The sequence below is a fragment of the Furipterus horrens genome, unplaced genomic scaffold, assembly GCF_987537825.1.
Source record: "Furipterus horrens unplaced genomic scaffold, mFurHor1.1.pri manual_scaffold_2, whole genome shotgun sequence".
Taxonomy (NCBI): domain Eukaryota; kingdom Metazoa; phylum Chordata; class Mammalia; order Chiroptera; family Furipteridae; genus Furipterus; species Furipterus horrens.
Genome location: NW_028327172.1, coordinates 41,523,285 through 41,539,249, shown reverse-complemented (window position 1 = coordinate 41,539,249; position 15,965 = coordinate 41,523,285). Strand labels below are relative to the sequence as shown.

General features: G+C 40.1%; 1 protein-coding gene across 1 annotated transcript; it reads left to right on the top strand.

Annotated features, from left to right (window-relative positions):
* Positions 1-6,917: 6,917 nt before the first annotated feature.
* RBMXL2 (RBMX like 2) lies at positions 6,918-8,102 on the top strand. The gene has a single exon (XM_090267671.1). It carries the CDS (start codon positions 6,918-6,920, stop codon positions 8,100-8,102), a length of 1,185 nt encoding a protein of 394 aa, XP_090123797.1.
* Positions 8,103-15,965: the final 7,863 nt, after the last annotated feature.

Genomic DNA, 15,965 nt, shown 5'->3' with positions numbered 1-15,965 from the left:
TCTGGAGTCCCTTGGTGGCATTCAGCTGACAGCCAAGTTTCTCTGGAAGTCTCAAGATGACTTTAAGTCACATGCCTGGTGCCTTGGGGAGGATATCTGGAAGGCTGCGTTGGGTTGGGCCTCTCCACATGGTCTCTCCAGAAAAAATGAAGTTCTTTGATGGGGGTTCAGGGTTTGAAGAGGCCAAGTGGAAGTTGCCCGTTCTCTTAAAAACTAGGCTCAGAACTGGCATAAAGTCACTCTGTCTTACTCCATTGGTCAAAACAATACAGGCTAGCCAGATTCAAGGACAGTCACTTCTTGATGCTTGATGGAAGTAGTGTCAAAAAATTAGTGACATTTTTTTGTCCACTACAAACTTATCATTTTTTTCTCCCTGTCTGTAGGAGGTAAGAAAGCCTCTTAGTTGGTATAATAGCCCCTGAGACAATGTGGCAGAGATGGAGACAAGAGTGCACCATGGCAGTTAGAAATGGGCAGATGGTAATCATGTGAAAATGTATAGGTAATGTTACTGGAGCTGACATTTGCACAGAAAGGGGACATGGCCGACATTTGTCATAGATGATACCTAGAAGAGGGGTCGTTAACTGAGGTTGGTGCCCAGTGATGAAAGTCATGCTGGCCAGAGAAAGCTAGCCTCAAGTTGTTGGAACAGATGCAGGAAAGTAAGTACAGTAGTCAGCCTAGTCCATAAGGGATACTTTCCAAGACCTTCAGTGGATGAACACCTGAAACTACAGATAGTACTGAACCTATACCCACACTATATTTTCCTATTCATACATACCTTTTCACTTAAAGGAAGTGCTTGATGGCTTCTCTCTGGGTTATCTGAATTGCCAGCATCACTTCTTTTGCACTTTGGGGTCAGTAAGAGTTACTTGAACACAAGCACTGTGGTACCATGACAGTTGATGACCTGATAACCTGGAGGGCTAGGCTACTAAGTGACTATGGATGGGGAGTATATACACCAAGGACAAAGTGTGGACAAAGGGATGATACATGTTGCGTACAGGAAAGAGCGGGACTGAGATTTCATCACTCAAAACAGCACACAATTTATGACTTATGAACTGTTTATTTCTGGAATTTTCCATGTAATATGTTTGGACCATGGATGACCTTGAGTAATTGAAACCACAGAATTCAAAACTGTGGCTATGCGGGGACTACTGTATGCGTCAGAGAAGCGGCACTCCTTTTACGTGGCAGCCTTGGGCTGCAGTAGGTATCTTATCTTTCAGACAACAGACACCAGTATTTCCAGGCAAAACTCCAAGGAGTTGATAAATGCTGCTTATCGAGGTGATTTCTTCCAAACTTTCAGATACAGGAAAATTCTTGTTTTTTAAAACCATTTCAGAGCATAATAGAGGAAGATAACTTTACCATATTATTTTATAAAGCTAGAAAAACACTGATAATGGAAACTCATAAAGATAGCTCTATTAGCAATTTACCAGTGAATGTCATGCATATATATGCAAAGACCAAATATAAATATTTGAAAATTAATTCCAATACTCAATTTAACGATAACATGACTATTAGGATTTATAACAAAAGTGCAAGAGAGGACAATTATTAGGAGAAATGTTATAATTTATGACATCAGTTATTGATGGAAAAAGACCAAATAACCACCTTAATATATATTGAAAAGGGATTCAATAAAATTCAGTCTTTTGTCAGGTACTTTTATAACATGATGACGAATGTTTACCCTAAACTAACAACAGTTTACTAGAAGCTCTGTCATTTAAATTTTAAAAACATGCCGGATATCGCTACCAGATCATTCATGGGCCAGGATTGGGGTGAGACAAGTCAGGCACTATTCTCAGGGCTGTGTCAGTTCAGTGTTGGATACTGTCTTTATTAAAATTGATATTTGGTTATGGATATTTTTGCATTTTGATTTTATAAAATATTGTACTAAAATATTATTTATCTTGGTTTCTGAGTCTTTAAGGGCATCTTCTTAAATTTTGTGTATCAGGTAAATCACTCCCCATATCCTAAACACAGCCCTGGGTTAGGTAGTGTTTTTAATTTTAAATAGTGTAGTTAAGAATCAAATAACATAGTCAAAGAATCAAATAGGGTGGTCAAAACAAATCTTAGCTTTGTTGATTCTTTACATTTTATTTTTTAAATTAAATTTATTTTGTAGAATATTATTGTTTTATTCTTTTATCTTTGAATTTGTCTTGTCAGTATGCTGATTTCTTGTAAGATACTTGCCTTAATGATTTCCAGCCTTTTCGCTCTTTAATCATAAGGATTAAGGCTGTAAATTTCCCTTTATGTATATTTTAGCTGAATCCCCATACTTGAATATGGAGTATCTTCATTAGCATCTATGTCCAAATAGTTTCTGACTTACACTTGAATATTTTTTTCCTATGACCCATATATCACATAGGAGTACACTTGTGAATTTATAAATGTAGGCATTAAACATCCTTGGCTATGTGTTTAACTAGTTGTACATTTTGACCTGTGAAGTAGGTTTAAAGATGATGCCCAGTGTTGTGTTATCTTTCCAAACAGAAATTAAGGGGTAAAATGAAACAAGCACTATTATCGTGACTGCTTAGCCTCTCATATTATTTGTTACATAGGAAGGAAGTGAAGTGAGGAAAAAAGGAAAAACGAAGGTATAGGTTATACAGGCCTGGTCTGGAATCTTGGAAGAGTTGTCCACCAAAGATGTTGTCTACTTCATTTTCTTTTAACTTTAAATTTAAAAAACCTGTTGGTTAAGCAGTCCTGTTATATGTTTGGTATAAAAGCTTTCTTTAAATGGGAAACATGAATCCAAGAGTTAGCATCTTTAAACTTGGTCATATATGGATTAGTTAAGAGTACCTGAACTTTTCAAGGGAACAGGTAGGAAGGAAGAGATAAATGTTTTAATTTTGCTTACAAAGGTATAACTTACCAAATTGTCATAGGTCATAGGTAACTTAGGAGAGAAAACAAGTTCTTATGTCTGGAAAACAAAGATCAAACACCAATAACATTTTTAATAAAAATTATAATCATTCTTATCAATTCATTTAGTCCCATGTTATTAAAAAATGAAACTAGACCATCTTCTTACACACTATACTAGATTAAACTCAAAATGGATTAAAGACCAAAATGTAAGACCTGAAACCATAAAACTCCAAAAGAAATCATAGGCAATAAACTCCTTCACATTGCTCATAGTAATATTTTTTTCTGATATATCTCCTTGGGCAAAGGAAACAACAGAAGGAACAAAGAAATGGGACTGCATCTCAGACTAAAAAGCTTTTGCATAGCAAAGGAAAACATCAACAAAACTAAAAAATAGCCTACCGTTTGGGAGAAGATACTTCCCAATAATACATCTAATAAGGGATTAATACCCAAAATTTATAATGAACTTACACAGCCTAACACCAAACAAATAAACAAACCCCAAACAACCCAATTTAAAAAATTGGCAGAGTATAATAGACATTTCTCCGAAGAGGATGGCCAATAGACATGAAAATATGTTCAATGTCAATAATCATAAGAGAAATGGAAATTAAAACGACAATGAGGTATCTCAACACCTGCCAGAATGGTTATCAAATCAAAGAAGTGTTGGTGAGGATATAGAGAAAAGGGAATAACCCTGTGCACTGTTAGTGGGGAATGCAAATTGGTGTAGCCACTATGGAAAACAGTATGGGGTTTCCTCAAAAAAATTAAAATGGAACTGCCTTATGACCCACAATTTCACTTCTGAGTACAGTGGTACCTTGGTACTCACTAATTCGTTCTGGAACTCATGACGAATGCTGAAGCATGAGTACCAAATGATGAAGCTTTTTCTCTTATGGGGCAGTGTCATGACTCATGAAAGTTCTAGCAAGTGTGATGAGTCCCGAGCAAGCGCCAAGTGCTGAAACATTTTTTTCTCATTAAATTGCGATGAGTACAGGGCTTGAGGAGTTCTGAAGCCAACAAGTACTGAGGTATGACTGTATTTACCCAACAAAATCCAAAACACTAATTCAAAAAGATATATGCACTCCTATGTTCACTGCAATGTTAACAGCTAAGATGTGAAAATAGTCCCAAGTGCCCATCAACAGACAAGTGGATAAAAAAGCCTTGGTACATTTTACTCAACCATAAAAAAGAATTGAAATCTAACCTTTTTGCAATAGCATGGATGGGATATTATGCTAAGTGAAATCAGTCAGAGAAAGACAAATACCACATGATTTCAATTATATGTGGAATCTAAAGAATAATACAGACAAAGCTAAAACAGGTTCATGGATATAGGGAACAGACTGATGGTTGGTTGCCAGTGGGGATGGGGTAGGTGAAAAAGGTGAAAGGATTAAGAAGTACAAATTGGTAGTTACAAAATAATCACAAGGATATAAAAAGTACAGCACAGGGAATATAGCCAATACTACTGTAATAACTGTGTATGGTGCCAGGTGGGTACTAGACTTGGATCACTTCATAAATTATAGAAATGTCTAACCACTATGCTGTACACCTGAAACTAGTATAAAATAATATTGAATGTAAACTAATTGGCAAATTTTAAAAAAGCTTAGGGGCTGTAAGCAATACAACACGGCACTATGGTTTGGACTGAAGAAGTCATGTTACAACTAGGAATTTAAACATTAATTTTAAAAAAATTAGAACACATCATGTTGCTTATCTTCAAATTCACATATTAATTTTTGGGTTTGTGTATGACTAAACTGAACTAAAATGGAATCAATTCAAAATAAAGTCATATCTGTTTACTAAATTAAGTGAAAGTTAAAACTAAAAAAACAAAAACAAAAAACACTATGCTAGTTCAGGATATGTAATTAATTAATCTATATAGAATAAATTTAAACTTAGACACAACAATCAGAAGAAACATTAAAAAAATACTCAATGCACTGTCTTACCTAAAAATTTAGAACAAAAATATACAAGCTATTAATCCAAATGATGTGGAAAGAAGGGAGGCAGTAGCAGCTAATAAAACTTTAAAAGAGGATCAGCAAAGAAAAAGGCTTGTTTGAAAAAATAAACTTATGAGATCATAAGAAAGCAAAACAACTATGCATAAAGTATTTTCAGGTTAAACAAAAATACATAATTTGGAAAAGTATCCTACAGAAATCAAGTGAAGAAACTTTTAAAAATTGGAAAAACTAAAATTGATGCAAAAATCTTCCAAACACAGTAGGAGGAGTCATAAGGCAATCTTTTATGCTCAGAACTGTAACATTTCTAAGCATGAGCAAGTAAAAATCATCTATTTAAAAATGAATATATCTCACACAGGTTTACCTTAGGAATATGATGATGTAATAAAAATCTGTTACTGCAATTTATTGCATGAACTGATGTAATGCACTTAGCTTTAACTTACATTCTTGAATGGTAATACTAAACCTTAAAATCATCCCCAGTAAAGTCAGAGACATAAAAACGCCTGCTTTCACTACCTCTCTCAACATTATACAGCTGTTGCAATAAGCCAGTGTAACAGATGTACACATATACACACACAGACTTCACCATAACGTTTGAAAAATTATACTACCTTATTAAAAACAGCCCCAAATGTCACTATAGTTTTTAAAGTGTTTTTAAACGTTAAAGTCTCAAGCAAAGATATATTCACCAAGTTGTTCTTTACACTTAAGAAAATATAGTAAGGAACAAATTTGAATCGTATAATTTTTTTTTAATGTGGAGTAACTTTGAAGAAGAGGTGAAACCTTCAGCTTATGTCTGCTCAGCTGCTCCTTTGATAAATGTCAAAGTGCTCTCCTGTTTTGCCTTTATTTTGTTGTAACGTGACTTTCTGTGCAATGATACTTTTATTTTAAAGGGCAGTTTCAATACTGCCTATCGGAGCCCTTCGAAGATCGAAAACCGAAGAAGAAAGTACATCCAAAGAACGATTCCCTCTTCCTATATCACCAACCAACGGCCCACTATCAAGCTATCCCTTACCCTTTGGCAAAAAAATCAAATATATTTTACATACAAACTGCACTTAAAAACTTTAAAATTGTTGTTATTCCATCTTTCAAAGAACTTTTTTCTGTTAAAAATGGTTTGGGTAACTTTGATTGTAATGCATTACAATTTTCATTAAGAGTAATAGGAAAAACAATTATTTTTTTTAGCCTAACAGCTTTTCACTTCGCATTAGGCCTTTCGGGGAAAATCTTGAAAACCTTAAACAAGGGCCGGGTTAATGAAGTTTACAGTAGGGGTACAGAAAGTCGCGTAATTGCAGCCCTTCCCCTACGGAATGATCGCCGTCCTAGGACAACCCACCAACCACAACTAGCAGAATCCCTGCCAACCAATCGCAACTAGCAGAACCCCTGCCACTGCCAACCAATCACAGCTAGCAGAACCCGCCACCCTGCCAACCAATCACAGCTAGCAGAACCCCTGCCACCCTGCCAACCAATCACAGCTAGCAGAACCCGCCACCCTGCCAACCAATCACAGCTAGCAGAACCCCTGCCACCCTGCCAACCAATCACAGCTAGCAGAACCCCTGCCACCCTGCCAACCAATCACAGCTAGCAAAACCCCTGCTACCCTGCCAAGCAATCACAACTAGCAGGAGCCCTGCCACCCTGCCAACCAATCACAGCTAGCAGAACCCCTGCCACCCTGCCAACCAATCACAGCTAGCAGGAGCCCTGCCAGCCTGAGGGAACCAGCCCCAAGCAGCACAATCCGGAAGGTTCCGCCTGCGCAGAAGGGGGAGGTGACTGAGGTTTTCGGCTCGACGACCCACCGCCCGACCGGTAGGAGCTGCCGTAGGCGAGTGGGCTCGAAGGCCACGACAGACGCCGCCTCTTCACCTCCCACCGCCGTTGGCCACTCCACCAGACGACATGGTTGAAGCGGATCGTCCCGGGAAGCTCTTCATCGGCGGACTCAGCCCCGAAATCGACGAGAAGACCCTCGAGGCCGAGTTCGGCAAGTATGGCCGCGTCATCGAGGTACTCCTGATGAAAGATCGAGAAACCAGCAAGTCCAGGGGCTTCGCGTTCGTCACCTTCGAAAGCCCCGCCGACGCTAAGGCCGCCATCAGAGACATGAACGGCAAGTCCCTGGATGGTAAGGCCATTAAAGTAGCCCAGGCCACCAAACCGGCGTTTGAGAGCGGCCGGCGGGGTCCGCTGCCGCCACCCCGCAGCCGCGGTCGTCCGAGGGGCCTGCGCGGGGCTCGCGGAGGTGGCGTCGGCCCGCGGCGTTCCCCCTTCCGGGGTGGGTCCGCCGACGATGGCGGTTATGCGGGGGATTTCGACCTGCGGTCCTCTAGGGTCTCGATGCCTATGAAGCGCGGGCCGCCGCCTCGAAGGGCCGGCCCGTCCCCCAAGAGGGCCGCGCCGTCGGGCCCGCCTCGCAGTGGCAGTAGTGGCGGAATGCGTGGACGGGCCCCGGCCGCGCGAGGGCGAGATGGCTATGGGGTCCCACCGCGCCGGGAGCCACCACCCCCGCGCCGGGACCCCTACCCGGGCCCCTGGGAGGAGGGCTACTCTCCCAGGAACAGCTACTCGAGCCGAGACTACCCGAGCGCCCGAGACTCCCGGGATTTCGTTCCCTCGCCCCGAGAGTACTCCTACCGCGATTACGGCCACTCCGGTTCCCGCGACGACTTCCCATCGAGAGGCTATGGCGACCGAGATGATTACGGGGGTCGCGGCCGTGATTACGGGGATCACCCGAGTGGAGGCTCCTACCGAGACCCCTTCGAGAGCTACGGGGACCAGCGCAGCAGCAACCCGGCGCGGGGCCCCCCGCCATCTTACAGCAGCAGAGGCCGCTACGACGAGTATAGGGGCTGCTCTCCCGACGCCTACGGCGGCCGCGACAGTTACGGCGGCGGCCGCAGCGACCGCTATTCGAGGGGCCGCGACCGAGTCGACCGAGCCGCTCGTGGGCTACCCCAGTCCCTGGAAAGGGGGTGCCCTCCGCCGCGCGATTCTTACAGCCGGTCGGGCCGCCGGGCTCCCGGAGGTGGAGGCCGCCTAGGAAGCCGCCCGGAGAGAGGGGGAGGCCGGAGCAGATACTAAGCTCGACTGGACTTGGGACCAAAATTCGTCTTCATGAAAAGAAGATCCTGTTCTATGGTAACTACCCAAGGACTAGTACGAGGAAGAGTTGTTTTCACCTTTTGAGACTTTCTGTTAACTCCCTCTCCCGTAATTTTTGTGCTTTTGAGAGGAAAAAGTTAAAATTCATTTAATTTCGTTTTGAAATTGTTAACGTTTGTTTCAACAAGCTCAGTTTAAAAGCATAACTTGAATCTGCGTACTGGTATTCTTATATTTCCAAGTAGAAATTCTACTAAAGTCTTCCTCTCTTCTCAATTTTTCCTGGTAAATGAGGCAAATAGTTCTAAGATCTAAATATCTGCCCACCTAAGTGGAATATGGATCATTCTGTCCAAATCAACTAGGTTTTGGGGGGGTGGTGGGATGGGTGGGTGGGAGGGATTGGTGTATGCAACTCTTTAAGATTTCAGGGGATCTTTGAAACTGAATCTCAGTGTTGCCAGTATTAAAAAACAAACGACCAGCAAGAACAAAAACCACTTAAACCAGAGGCTTATGTAAAGAAAGTTATATCCATAAATCAAAAAAAGCAAATGGATAATGCTGGCCTTGTCGTGGGGCGTTTGCAGAATTTCTTGTCTCCTTGCTCCCCCAAATACCATTCATATGTGTTGGGCAAGGATGGAATACTAAATAAAAGATTTGGCCAACTAACCACAAAGGTGCAAAACTAAGAGCAGACAACATCATTTAATAGCATTTATCTTCACCACCACCACCACCAAATTAAGAAACAAATAGAAAATATACCAATGGTGGATTTGGAGACCTTAATGTCTTCTATTCCTAACTCCAAAGCTACTTGCCCTTGGCTCTAGAGCCAGCTGCAGGCTTCTGTGGAAAGAACTGGGCTTATTCCCCTAAGGGTGGAGGAATTAAATGTGAGCAGCATCAGAAGCTCAGAGAATCCCTGAGAAAGCCTGGCAATTCAACGTCTGAGGATCGCAACCTGGTGTGAGACTTGGGTCTTCCTATCCACAAAAGCAAGGAGGGGATCGTTGAGTGTTCTATATCTTAAGGTGGGGAAAGGGCTTGAGCAAAGATCAGAGAGGCTTCCTCCAGGGTAACTTAGGAGTGATAGAAACAGTCTCCTTTTTTCATCTCAAGCTCAGGGTAAGAAATACCTTTCCACTCAACACCTGTGGAATCCCCTTATATATCTGAAATAAGGTAATTTTACAGTCAAAGGACTCTAGCAACCAGAGAAAGAAAGATTAGGTTAAAATGTTAGGATCCATGTTCAGCATCATAATTACTGGAGGAAACAGACGAATACCTGAACAACAAAATACTTATTGATCTGAATGTAACACATTGACATACACAACTATAAAACCATGATTTTTCTGACAAAATAATAAAGTAGGTGAATTACAGGAAAGGCTGCGTTAGTGGCCCAGAAGACAAATGTGAGAAATAGCTCAAAAAACAAACAAAAAATAACAACAACAACAACAAAAAACCCCCAAAACCCTGGAGTTAATCTAGCAAAAATGGGTAAAACCTTTATGGAAACAATTAATGTTTATTAAAGGACATAACAGAAGGCTAAATAAGTGGAGAGTCATGTCATGATTTGGTTGGGAAGACTTTTTATCATAACTACTCTCAACCTCACAAAATTAATTTGGAAAATCAATACAACTTCAAATGAAATTATGTGATTTTTTTTTCCACACAGCTTCCTCCCCTCTTTCCTAATAACATCACTTATTTTTATTGATCAACGATGGAATACTAAGTAAAAGATTTGGCCAACCAAGCACAAAACTAAAAAAAACATATATATATAGCTTCATTTCACTGTCAACAAATTATTAAGAAACAGGTAAAGAAAAAAAAAAAAAGGCTAATGGGAAATTTAGCTATTCCTAAAACTTCTGTGGTGAGAGAGAGCAAGAAGAGCCAAAGCAATTCTGAAAAACAATTAGAAAGGACTCACTTTACTTATTCATTCTTCCAAAAGAATGCTTAGAAATCAGTTTAAGAAAAAAACCAAGAAAAATAATTTTGGCAATGTCTAGTGCTGTTGGAGCATGCATACCCTTTGATTTGCTGCAAAGTTCTAGTAATTTAAGCTGTGTATTATCAACAAAGACCAGTAGACCAAAATAGTGAGCCTAGAAACAGGCCCACTTGGATATGAAAACATGGTATATGACAGAGATAGCTTTAAAAGGTATTGGTGAAAGGATGGATCTTTTAAATGCCTATCTCTTTGCAAAAAGATACAATGAGATTCTCTAACTTACAGCATTCACCATAATATATTCTAGATGGTTTGAACATGTAAATATGAAGAGGAAAGTTTTTAAATACTTAGAAGAAAATAAAGAAGAAATGTATCACACTGGGGTAGTGAATTTCTGTTTAAGACATAAGCACAAACCTCGAAGAAAAACATTGCTATATTCTTCCACCTTATTAAGATTTTTATGATAAAAGACACTTAAAGTGAAATATAAAACCATAGATTGGGAGAATTTATTTGCATTGAAATAACTTCCAAAAGAATGCTTAGAAATCAACTTAAGAAACAACAGCAAGAAAAATAATTGTGGCAGTGCCTTGGTATTGTTGGAGGGTGCATACCCTATGATCCAGAAATTTCACTTCAAGGAGAGAATCTAGAGAAATGTTCACCTGTACACAAGGAGATATACACAAGATTGGGCTTTATAGCATTCTTTGAATGTTTAAAAAATAGAAACAGCCTACCTGGAGAGGATCAACTGAGGTTTATTCTTGTAATGGAGTTTCATGTAGAAGCTAATGTGAATCAACCAGACCCAAATACTTCAACACAGGTAAATATCAAAATATTTGTTTGGAGGAAAAAGGCAAGTTGCGTAAGTACAGGTATAATTAACAAAAGTACAGATATATGATTGGAGTGACACACAAGGATATTTTGTGTAAGGAGGAAGGGAAGATGGGAGGAGTAGTGGATTTTAGCTGAATCTGTAATGTTCTGTTTCTTAAGGGATTTGAAGCAAAAATGATAATGTTAACACCTTAAATTTCTGTGGTCTATACATTGGCATCTCATTGTTACTCTATAATTTAAAAATACTTCATAACACAAATTTTAATATGAAAAATAGAGCTTAGCAAAGCACCAGTATGTAATGACTACTCAAAAAAGTGTTATTCTGCAACTTTCTCAGTTGCAACACTCTTAATGTTGACAGTGATTCTCCTAGCCTTATTCTCTCATCAGTTATGGGTGGTGCCTTATTCTATTTGACTCAGTTTATAGAACTTTCCTATCCTAGACTACTGTTGTATTTATCTCACCATAACCTCAAGGGTAGAAATTACAAATATAAGAGAGAAATATTAGAAATTGTACTTTTTGACATTCTTTTTGAAACAATAGCTATTTCTGAAGAGTAATCTGAATATTGAAACTAGTAGCTATTAATAATTTTAAAAATAACTGAGGTGTAAACATTTGGAAATAAAGACCCAGAGGTTAGATGAGTTCAAAAGATCACTGCATACAGAGGCTGTGAATTTATCATGTACATAAATTACAGCCCCAATATTTCTTTACTGAATATTAATCATTAAATCTATCTTTGTAGGAAAATGTTAAAGAGATCTAGTTAATTGAGAACTCTTGTTTATATTGCTTTCATAATGATGAGCAAGAGAGGTGGAGTCCAAATCAGGTGTTTTGCAGGACTTAACCCTTGGGTATAATTTAAGAAATGTACATCTTATAATCAAAACCTTTATGTTCTTTAGCTTACCTACTCAGCTTACACCTGAGACTACTGTCTTCACATTCCTTCTATCCAAAACAGGGTTCCAGGAGCATCCAAACTGTCCATACACAACTGACAGCATTACTGAATATTTCCCCACCAGGTGAGGCCTGAGCATCTTCTATCTATGACTGCAACCTGTGGGTCCTAGGGCTCTCTTTAAAAGCTGGAGGTAGACTTCTTTCTTCCTTTTTTCCTTAGCTTCCCCTTTTCCCTTGCCTCAGGCCAGGTAGTATGGGAAGACTTTTCTGCCTGCATTCCTCGTACCCAGGGCTTCTTAATTTCTCAGCCATTAGATTATGTTAGGTCCATGTGCCTTCCTTTTAGCCTTTACCTTAAAGGTAATATGATTTTCTTCTTCCTCCACAAAAAATTCCCTTTTTGGGGACAGTTACTACGTCTTTCTCTTTGGACATATTTTAAGAACTCACCAAGCAGAATCAGACTATGTTGCTTGTGTTGTGCACGCTTGGAACCAAGTGGTAGTGGGAATTCCTTTCAGAACCTGTGTTCTGTTGGTGGTGACATTTCTTCTGAAGCTAATTTCTCTTGCAGTGTAGCACACTGAAGAGCTCTTTAAAAATTATTCTGAATCTTAATATTTGGTGAGTGACATTGAACATGAGTATCAAGGGCAAAAGCTTAATTCTGGGGGAAGTACAGAGCAATGATGACCTCTTCGAATGTGTTCCATTATCATTTATTAAAATACCCCAGGAGAATTAAAAATATGAGTATTATGAAGTTTTTAGGAAAAAATATTGATGAAAAAGTATTGAGGCTTCCCCATAATGTTTAAGGCTGCTTATTATAGTAGAAAGGTGATCTTTCAGTCATGTGCTTGAGTCCTCATTCTGTTATGTGGCTTGGGAAATTTTCTTAAAAATTTTGACCTTGTTTTTTCATGTGTGATGGTGATGATCATCTCCTAAAACTTGCGAAAGTTAAAAATAAGATAAAGAATATAGAGCATATCATAGTACCTGGAATGCAGTGGGATTATTGAATGGTAGTACCACAGCATTCTACACACAGCACTAGCGAGACTTTCCTTTGGAATTTATCTTTCCCACTTACCAGTAAAATAGCTTATGTACTTGGAAAAGTTCAGTTGAAAGTTTTACTGCACTAATTCAATCTGTATTCACCCAGCTTGAAATCTTGGAGACATATTTGACTCTTTACAGCCCTCATTCATATTCTGCTATTGCTGATGCCGCCTTCTCTACTTGACACCTAGGGTGACCCAAAATTTCCACCAGCAGACTCAGTGCCTCAGTCCTAACGAGTCTGAGATGAAGTAGATAGATGTCATTGTCAAGACCTTGAGTCCTTCAAATCTTGTAGGGTTTAGAATTATTACTCTGGCATAATTGGCTTAGAGGGAATTCACTTTACCCCATAAATAAAGTACTGAATATAGTGCCTGGATTTTTAAAAGTGAGGCTACTACTGTTGTTATTGTTTTTTACAGTTGAACTAGGGCCTGCTGCACCTAGGGAAGCCCCTGAGTTACAGTAGAGTGTAGTGATCTGGAGTAAGTAGTGTGGGATCTGGTAGACCTGAGTTCAAATCCTGCACCACCAATTCACTGGTGATCTTGGTCAGGTTACTTAATCATTCTCTGCTTTGTTTCCCTTATAAAATAGAGACAAGGATGCTCACCTCATGTGGTTGGCTGTACACTTAACTGTTTACTAATTAGATCCAATGTTGAGCATATGTAGTACCCACTGTATGTCAGGCACTGTGCTGATGCCATGCCAACAAGGCAAACTGCAAAGTAGCACACATACTTGGCTGCTGAATTCATGTTCATTAAGACAGATTCACAGAGACAGAGCAGTAGCAGTTGGTGGTGGCCCAGATGCATTCCAGGGAAACGTACAGAGATGCAGGATCGGACATCAGCTTTTGGACAGAACTGCATTTGGGATATGGGGTTTCTGAGTTGCATAATACAGGAAGTGCCAGCCCCACCCCGGAACTATTAGGGGTTAGTAGTAGATCATAACTGAGCCTTAGCTCTAACCGTTTTGTGACTCAGTGCTCATGGTTAGTATTTGAAGGAGTTAGGCATTGATAATGAAATTTGTAATACTTCAAACTTATCAAAACTGGGACAAGTTTGAGTGGGACAAATGAGACTCCTTGTGGAAGTTTTTGGCCAGCCCAGTTATCAAGAACTGGAGGAGGCAGAGACAATAGAATTGGTAAAATTAGAATATAAATGGGGGTGGCAGAGATGTTACCCTGAATAACATGTCTTTTAAGGTGGTGTGGGGGCTGGGGTCAAAGTCCTGCAGTTGAAGCCCTATGACATAGCCAACCGGTGGCAGGATTTGCTGCATCAGCATTTATGACTGGGGAAGCATTAGCCCTGTTCTAACATCATAGCTGTAGGGCCTGGACTGTGCAGCTGACACAGTTGATTGCCTTAAAGACAGAGTTTTAACCAGTTTCTATGAACTTTGTATGAGGCCAGTGTTTTTCTGAGAGGCCACTCTGCTGGGGGTTAATTTTGGACAAGTTAATTCTTCTCTCTCAGTTAAGTAGTGGAGAAATTGTTATGCACAAAAGTAGACATTCTTACTCCTCAGAGGGATCACTTTTCAAAAGAGAAGCTAGATTTTGGTTAAAAATGTGAAATTTTAAGAAAAGCATAAAAGTATAGTGCTATGAGATACTATATATTAATAAAGGTGTAGTATAGTTTAGGATGTCAGAGAATGCATCTTTAAGGAAGTAATGATTGAATTAAGATCTAAAGGATAAGTAAAAACTAGATTGCTGTGTAAATTAAGTGAGGCCATATATTAAAGCATGTAGCACATAGTAAATTCAGAAAATAGAGGCTGTGGTGTTTTAATTGCTATTATTTTCTGACATCAAGAAAGTTTTTGCAGGAAGTTTAAGCTGTATAGATAATGGTGAAGGATCATAGGTGACTCACTAACATATTAATTAAAGAAGGAATACCTTGAGGCTGAAACCCTGGCTGGTTTAGCTCAGTGGATTGAGCGTCGGCCTGCGAGCTAAGTGTCGCTGGTTCGATCTTCCAGTCAGGGTACATCAGAGAAGGAAAACTCTGACTCCAAAAAACCTCCGCTGCCTTGCGGCATACCTCTTCAGGGGAAAGGCTAAGGGAGTAAACCCGGACAGAAAATCCGGAGCCGGAGTCCCTAAGGCGGTTTGATGTTGTAGTCAACACCGGCAACTCCTGCGGCGCACCTGAAGCCAAGCTGTATTGACTCCGTCTTTCCCTTGGAGCCTTCAGCTGCGAAGAGAGGGGGGGTCTGCTGCATGGGCAACAGCAGACCCTCCATATTACCCTGCCCAGGCTCTGTAGCTTCAGCGTCATCGCAAGATGTTGATTCAACACGGGAGGAGACAGATACCGTGTCACTCCCGAGTCGGTCTGCACAGCCATTCTCGGCGGTGCAGATAGACTCTTAAGAAGCTACACCATCGTCTCTCGAGACGGACGGCTGCCGACGACGACCTTGAGGCTGATTACCAGGAGAGCAAAAATGAGGAACTCCAAAATGTGAATCAATAAATAAGAAAAAATATGAGATCAGTATGAGGTCAAACAAATAGGAAAAAATTATTAGGTAAAAGGTAGAAACTGAGAAACAGGCATGAGTTGTCTGAGTTAATGTTCTGGAATGAATTGCATATTCACTGATACTCCCTTTAAAGCCTGAGTCACCTTCCTAAAGGTGTCAGAGCTATTTGAGATGAACCAGATGCTGTCTTTATCCTCAAGGCACTCAGTATGTAGTGTGAGTGACAGATTGTTCTGCATCAAACTACCTATAATGCAAAACAGGGAGAGATAAGTGCCATGAGATAGGCCTGTGCACTGTGCTAAGGGAACAAATGCGTTCTGACTAGAGAAAGGGTTTCCAGAGGATGTGGATTTCAAGGTTTCCTCCCAAACAAGGAAACTCATCTTTAGTTTGTGTTTGTTATCCATTTTAAATACAGATAGATCCTTTCGTTTATATTTGTAATTAATTTTAGGATTGCCCTCATCTTTGTTGATTTT

Bases quoted from the DNA above. Each gene is read 5' to 3' on its own strand.
- RBMXL2 (XM_090267671.1), top strand. From the start codon at position 6,918: ATGGTTGAAGCGGATCGTCCCGGGAAGCTCTTCATCGGCGGACTCAGC.